Source organism: Dipodomys ordii, unplaced genomic scaffold (assembly GCF_000151885.1).
Source record: "Dipodomys ordii isolate 6190 unplaced genomic scaffold, Dord_2.0 Scaffold40, whole genome shotgun sequence".
Taxonomy (NCBI): domain Eukaryota; kingdom Metazoa; phylum Chordata; class Mammalia; order Rodentia; family Heteromyidae; genus Dipodomys; species Dipodomys ordii.
Genome location: NW_012267256.1, coordinates 11003067 through 11010951, shown reverse-complemented (window position 1 = coordinate 11010951; position 7885 = coordinate 11003067). Strand labels below are relative to the sequence as shown.

Sequence of the window (7885 nt, the reverse complement as noted above, 5' to 3'; positions counted from 1 at the left end):
GGCCTCAAATCTGCTTTTTGGCCTGTAAAGCTTTAAATAGTTGCTATCTGACTTTATCTTTTTTTTTTTTTAGATTTCTCCAGCAAATCAGTACAAAGCACAGGCATCTTAATATTCTTAATATTTGAATACACAGATGAGCCTTTAACTTAAAAAAGTTTTATTGAGATAAAATTCATACCAATTGAATGTGTACAATCTGATGATTTTTAGTATATTCACTAAATTTAATGTAGTCAGTTTTAGAATATTCTCATTACTGTCTCCACTGAACCATCATGGTACACATTAGCAGTCACTCCCGAACCCCCAACCACTGACGGCCACTAGCCAGTTTTTTTGTCTACAGATTTTCTTATTCTAGACATTTTATATACATAGAATCATATAGTACATGGTCTTTGTGAATGCTTTCTTCATTCAGCATTATGTAAGACATTTTAGTTTAGCACTTTGGGCTGAGCCATGTAATGGAATCTACAAGAATTTACTTGAAAATGACGTGAAGGAGGTTGTCGGGTCTGTAATCACTTCTGTTCAGTCAGCAGCAGTATAAAAGGGTCTCTTGTGAACAATGCAATGAGTGGGTGCAATGCAGTTACTCCACAAGATCCACTATTTCATGGAATTTCTGAGGACTTTAGGCTGCTTATTTTAGGGTTTCCATCCAGTTTTTCTCCTATAGTAAAGTGACCTGGATCCTCAGGCACCATGTATTGACCTTAGTTTTCCTTAGGTAGATTATGATTATGTTGTCACAAGCTGGTAGAGCTTTCCCCTCCTGACTTTTCAGGCCAAATGCATATGTGACTATAACAATAAATTTATTTGTAAATTTATACTTCGGGTCCTAACATAGGTGTGTTATGCCAAGGAATAGTTACAAGACATATATTCACACCGGTAGGACAGATGGAATGAATAGAATACTTCATGTGGAAATTTAGAGAAGGTAGGAAGATATCAACCACTATTCAATTGGCAGTTGTAAACAATACAGTATTTGCATTAGATAGGTTGCATGATCTATCTGGACCCAATAATTTAACCTCTCTGTGCTTTATGTGGAAAAGTAGAATAATAATACTTCTTAGAGCTGTTCTAAGAATTAAATGTCACCAGTACAAAGAGGTACTCAACCTTGTTCATAATTGAGGAAATGCAAATGAAGACCATAATGTAGTATTACTTTATTGCTTAAAAAGTTAACAGCTGCTAATATTAACATTTAAATCAATAGGATATTATATACTAAGAGGAAATGTTTGAAATTGTACAGTTTGAAAAAAATAATTGTGACTGTTCTTGAAAACTGTAAGATTTGCATTATATGAGCCTCAGCAATTCTACTCTCACAGAGACCTCAAAGGAGAACCTGATCACACATACACCAAGAAAAGTATTTATACCTGTTCAGTTTATAAAAGCAAGACCTGTTTGAAGCATAGTGATACATATGTAATCTCAGCATGAGGAAGGCTGAGACAGGAGGAACATCAGCTACAGAACAAGAGCTTGTCTCAATGGAAGGGGAAGAGGAAGAGGAGGAGAAGGGCCATGAAGAGGAGGAGAAGGAGAAAGAGAGGGAGAAGGAGGAGGAGGAGAAGAAAGAGGTGTGATAGGGAAATACCAAACCAATTCATGATTACAGTTAGTAACTTAGGGGAATCAATTTTATGCGGAAATACAGGAGAGGCACATAATGCTCTTGAGTTAGGGATGAGGTCAATGGGGCTCCTCATAAATATAAATGTGGGCTTCCTGTGCGTTAGTGATAAGACAGTAACACGATCCGGCATAGATGGTCAGTGAAATCATATTACTTGATGTCCAAAGAAATAAGTTAGATCAAACTAATTCATGCACACTGTTAAAAAATTGCATTTATAAAACACATAAAGAGGAAAAAATTATCCATAAGGTAGAAAAACTATCATCAGCATTCTAATATCATACTCTTACGTTCTTTCTCCTATGCATTAAAATAATTTAAGTCAGATTGTAAAAAAAATATCAAGGTGTTAAAGTCTATGTGTCGTGGCAACTGTTTAAATCAAGTTGCCCCAAGTTGGACAAGCTACTAAGGCTGCTAGAGCCTGTGGGGACAGCCTTGGAGGGGCAAGGCCCAGCGACCACGCCCCAGGGGGCGTGTCTACTCACGTGGGGGCGTGTTCATCTTCCTCCTAGGGGTGTGGCTAAGGGAGGGCGGATCCTCTGCTAAGAGCCCAGGTAACGGGGGCGGGACGGAGAGGGGGCTTCTCGTCGCGGCGTGATGACGCCGCACCGCGGCCTGGCGCGGCGCGCTGGACGTCCGGAGCCGGAGTTGGGTGATTTGGTCCTCCTCCCGCTCGGGCGGCGTGCGCGCCGTGTGGCTGCGGGCCGGGATGTTACCGGGTAACGTCACGGTGGGAGAGGAGGAAGAAGAGTATGCGGAGGATTGTCCTGAATTGGTCCCCATTGAGGCGAAGACAACCGAGGCGGAGGAGAAGCCTGGCCTTGGCGTTAAGATTCCGGTGACGATCATCACCGGGTATTTGGGTAATTCATCCCGGGCGGACACCGTCGTAGGCCCTGGGGTTTGGGGTGCGGGGCCGGGCGGGGGGGGGGCTGGAGTCCCTTCTGTGTTGGCTCCTGGGCCCCCTGACCCAGACAGAGCGCGTCTCCTCCATTTCTCACATGAGATGAAGAGTTACCTCGAATTGTGGAGCCTAGATTCTCCCTCCCCGCCCCCATGATCGTGTGAATTCTAACAAGTCATTTTACCCTTTGGAAGGTGATTTTTCTCAGAGATGGAAATAATTACCAGTCACCTGTCTGAGCTGCAGCCGTAACACGAGTCAGAAAACACCTGTAAAAAAAGTCTATTGCCATTCAAGGACGTCCTAGCCTGACGATTGTGGGGACATCTCTCACTAGAACCTGACATTTGGGGCTGGGGAGCGGGGGGGGGCCGGGGGAGTGGAACACATTCCTCCGTAGAGTTCACTTTCCCAGGGCCTAAACTCTTCAAGCTTTTTCTGAGCAATATATACTCCTATCTCAAAGTTTTTTCCCTGGCAAAGTATTGAGGGGTGGGGAGGGGGGCGGGGAGGATGAGAATGTCCTCCGAGCCTTTCTGAAACTGAGGAGGTTCAGGAATGTTCAGAGATTTGAAACTTAGGTTTGTGAACGTTGTACAAGGGCCTAAAGAATAGCTGATGCGTTTATTTTTCCTTGGGAACGTTTGAGAAATATTTCTAAAAATTACAGTTAAAGGAGGGCTAAATATGCACATGATTATATTGAAATATGGAAAAAAGTTAACAGAAAAGAATATTATTCCTAGATACTGCTAGAGACAAACAGGGATTGGGATTCCTGAGGGCCTTTTACATGAAAATAAGAAATTACTGATATTCTTTTTTTTTTGGTGGTGGGGCTTGACCTCTGGGCCTGGAAACTGTCCCTGAGCTCTTCAGCTTAAGGCTAGCGCTCTACCACTTGAGCCACAGTGCCACTTCCTCAGAGGTTATTCAGTACTGAGAAATTGAGCAAATTTGAGCAGAAAAGTATACTGCAGACTTGTGCCTTTGGCCTTCCCCCTTTACTCCCTGTTGGTCAGTAGACTCTTGGAAATAAAGGTCTGAAGCTCTGTATTGAGGGCTACAGGACTACAAAGCTAATTGGCAGATAACTAAAGCCAGCAACCTCCTATGGATTTTATCCCTTTGAAACATTGGAAACACCATTCCATGGGCTTCTATTAAATTTTTCTTCTGATTTTTTTTTACCTCCTCTAGCTTTTCCTTCTGCCCATCCAATCTTTAGCTTCACAGCCCTATAGCTTCTATTTTGATGTCCTTCAGACACGTCAATACATTCAACACTTTATACATTACTGTCTTCTCAAATCCTTCTACATCTGTGATCCCAATGTCCTGAAATACTCAGTATTTCCTCCTACTATAATCTTGAGTCATTTAGCCACTCTGTATGTTAGCACCAATCAGTTTTATAAATGTTAGTCTGTGTCTCATCCTCTAGTGGCTTCCACTTGGACAAAAATGGAAATTTTTTTTTATTGTTGTAAAGGTGATGTACTGAGGTGTTACAGTTAAGTACGTCAGGAAATGAGTGCATTTTTTTTTTGAACAGTGTTACCTCTTCCCTTGCTTTCTCCCAGTTTTTCCCTCTTGTCCCTGTCCCCTACCCCCCAGTGAAATATCTTAACTTGAATTGTATGGAGCAGGAGCATTTAGCATGGCTTTTTGTCAATTTCTCATGCCTCCCAAACCATAATCTGAGCACATTGAACTAATATTAAAATTAAGCAAGTTTTGATCATGTTGTGGATTTCTGGAATCTTATTTACTTGGGAGGTAGTAGAACCAGGAGGATCTTGAGTTCAGTCCATCTTGGGTAAAGTTAGTGAGACCCTATCTCAAAATCAAAAGCTGGGCACTGGTGGTTTGTGCCTGTAATCCTAGCTACTCAGGATACTGACATCTGAGGATCACCTTTCATATCCAGTCTGGCAGGAAAGTATGTGAAACTTTCCATCTCCAGTCAACTACCAAAAACCAGAAGAGGTGCTATGGCTTAAAGTGGTAGAGTTCTAGCTTTGAGTAAAAAAGCTCAGGGACAGCGCCTCATCCCTGAGTTCAAGCTCCACAACAAACCAACCAACCAGCTGGCTCTTAGGTTTACTCTAGCACTTTGTATATCTCTGGTTGTCCTATGACATAATCTCTTCCTTATTTATCTAAATTCTCCACCACCTGCTACTCTTAAATATTTGTAAGCTCCATAGAAGCTTGTCTTTCCCTTGTTCACTTTTCATCAAGACACAGCATAAATCTGATCTATAGTATGTACTTTTGAATGAATGTGAACTGTTTCTTAATCTTTTTTTTTAAATCCTAATGTGGTTGATGATTAAGTTCTAGTACTTCTACTAGTTTTCTTACATTCTTGGCTTTCTTTCAGCTTTTAAACTGCCTCTTCTCTGCATATCAGTCATGTTCAAGGCCTCTCACACTTCGGCTGATTTTAAGAACTTCATTCTTTTGACTTAAATCAGTCCCATTTTACTCATGTTTGTAGCTTGAAGCTTCCCAAAGCACTCAAAAGATGTCAACTCTTCAAACTTTGAAAGGAAAATTACCTAAAATGTTGAAGGTATTAATACCTTGATACCCCATAGATCTCTTCTGTTATACCCTAGAAATCTCACAAATGCATTTCAGCAGGCAAGTACAAGCTATGTGTAAAATTTAGTAGCACTATCTGTAATAGTAAAACACTGGTAACAGCCCAAATAACCACCACTAGAAGAATAATGATATGTCCATATCATTGAACTATACTATTATGCACTTGAGATTTTCTTTTCTCCCTTTTGACCTTCGCTGTTTGCCTCAAAGATAAATATTTTTCTTCTAATTGCAATGAACATACTAGGTTTAACATGCCACCTACTGGATAAAGTTAGAGTAGCTTTATGGATCTATCTTTCTCAATAATGAATTTGTTGATGCTTCCTTCCTCTGTCCCACATTTTATGCTATCCATTTTAGTTTGCTTTAAAACAATCTGTGACTACATTTCGTTGACATATACTTATCTGAATTTGTATCTAGTTAATGGATGTTGACATCAGAGATTTGTTATGTAAAATTTAGGGAAATAAACCAAATTTTTTTAGTTTAGAAACAGTATCATCACGTACAGGGACTTCCTTTTTTTTTTTTTCTTTTTTTCTTTTGCCAATTCAAGGGCTTGAACTCAGAGCCTGGGCACTGTCCCTGAGCTATTTTTGCTCAAGGCTAGCATTCTACCACTTGAGCCATAGCTCTACTTGCCAGTTTTTGCTGCTTACTTATAGATAAGAGTCTAAAGGACATTTCTGCCCAGGTTGGCTTCAAACTGTGATACTCAGATCTCAGGTTCCTGAGTTGCTATGATTACAGGTGTGAGCCACCAACACCTGGCCATAGTGTGTGTGTGTGTGTGTGTGTGTGTGCACGCGCGCGCTCGTGTGTGTGTGTGTGTGTGTGTGTGTGTGCGTGTGTGCGTGCGCGCGCTCGAGCTGGTCCAGGGCCTTGAACTCTGCCTGAGCACTGACTCAGAGCTTTTGTGCTCAAGGCTAGTGCTCTACCACTTTTGCCACAGCTCTACCTCTAGCTTTTTGAGGCTAAATTGGAGGTAAGAGTCTCACGGACTTTTCTGCCCAGTCTGGCTTTGAACCATGAACCTCAGATCTCAGCCTCCCAAGTATCTAGGTTTACAGGCATGATCCACGAAATACCCAGCTCCTATTTTTAATTTTATAAATTATATACTTTATTCCTTGGAAACTGTTACTTCATGAATTCTTTTTGGTTGGACATGGGGCTGGGACTCTGGACTTGGGTGTTGTCCCTGAGCTCTTCAGCTCAAGGCTAGTACTCTACCACTTGAGCCCCAGCACCACTTCTGGTTTTCTGGTGGTTTATTGGAGATAGGAGTCTCATGGACTTTGCTGCCTGGGCTGGCTTTTGAACTGCAATCCTCAGATCTCAGCCTTCTGAGTAGCTACGATTACAGGTGTGAGCCACTGGCACCCGGCTAGAAATTTTTCATGCTCTTGTGTTGTTGAAAGTTATTAAGACATATTAAATTGAAGCACTGATCCAATTTAAAAGATTTTTATTTTTTTGAGTCCGGTCGTGGGGCCTGAACTCTGGGCCTGGGCACTGTCCCTCAGCTCTTCAGCTCAAGGCTAGCGCTCTACCACTTGAGCCACAGCGCCACTTCCGGCTTTTTTCTTTTTGCTTAGGTGGTGCTCAGGAATCGAACCCAGGGCCTCATGCAGTAAGCGCTTTACCACTGAGCCACCTTCCCAGCTCCTAAAAGATTATTTTTAAATATAAAATATATAAAGTATATATAAGGCATAGTTATCAAAGATTGACTTAGTAATTAAAGTATAGTAATAGCAATCAAAGATTGCTTTAATATTTTTCTCTAAATACTCTTTCATTAAGTAAATATGAAAATACCACATTCCTAAAAACGGCAAGATCTTGTTGAGCCTTTAAATTTAGCCTTTGAATCTTGATATTCTAATATATTTTATAGGTGCTGGCAAGACAACACTTCTGAACTACATTTTGACAGAGCAGCATTGTAAGAGAATAGCGGTTATTTTAAATGAATTTGGAGAAGGTAAGTAAAGTTCAGTGAGTATGTTGTAAGAACTAACAGCACAGTTTGTTCCTTTACTGCACTGATATTCTGCATTTAAAAAGAGGATAGAAGGTACTATAATGTACAATTATGTAAATTGTGTTAAGAAATAAGATTGATTTTTATCATCCTTTATTTTGTATGACTTTGGGACACTGAAACCAAATAATTTCTATAAAAATGTATTTTGCATAACTTTAGGGACTCGTACTAGCGGAATTAAATTAGATCTGTATGTGAAATAAATGACTGAAAGTAAAAATCTAAATGTATGAAGGAAAATGTTTTAAGGAATTGAAAGGATGGTTTTGTACTGACTATTGTATATTATAATTCATGGAACATTGAACATGCTTCAGATACCATGAGTTTACCTATTGTAGATTGTTTGTACAGTAGCTAAAACTAAAGTTTTTTAAAAAAATAAACATGGTGGGTCCTGGTTGGCTCATGCTTGTAATCCTAGCCACTTAGGACACTGATATCTGAGGAACACAGTTGAAAGCCAGGCTTGGCAGGAAAGTCTGAGACTCTTACTTCCAATTAATTACCAAAAAACCAAAAACAAACAGAATAGGAGCTGTGGCTCAAGTGGTAGAGCACTAACCTTGAGCAAAAAAAATGCTCAGGGACAGTGCAGTGCCCAGGACACACACACACACACACACACACACACACA

The 7885-nt window shown here is 40.6% G+C and overlaps 1 protein-coding gene across 5 annotated transcripts in view; it reads left to right on the top strand.

Annotated features, from left to right (window-relative positions):
* The first annotated feature begins 2283 nt into the window (after nucleotides 1–2283).
* Nucleotides 2284–7885, top strand: part of LOC105987259 (COBW domain-containing protein 1-like) — a 43665-nt gene continuing 38063 nt past the window's right edge. For 4 of the 5 annotated variants that reach the window (XM_013018469.1, XM_013018470.1, XM_013018467.1 and 1 more), the window contains exons 1-2: nucleotides 2284–2538; nucleotides 7099–7185. In XM_013018469.1, the coding sequence (XP_012873923.1) occupies nucleotides 2385–2538; nucleotides 7099–7185 (241 nt within the window). In that variant the 5' untranslated portion in view covers nucleotides 2284–2384. The remainder of the gene's footprint in view (nucleotides 2539–7098; nucleotides 7186–7885) is intronic. The other variant, XM_013018468.1, reaches the window with a different exon arrangement.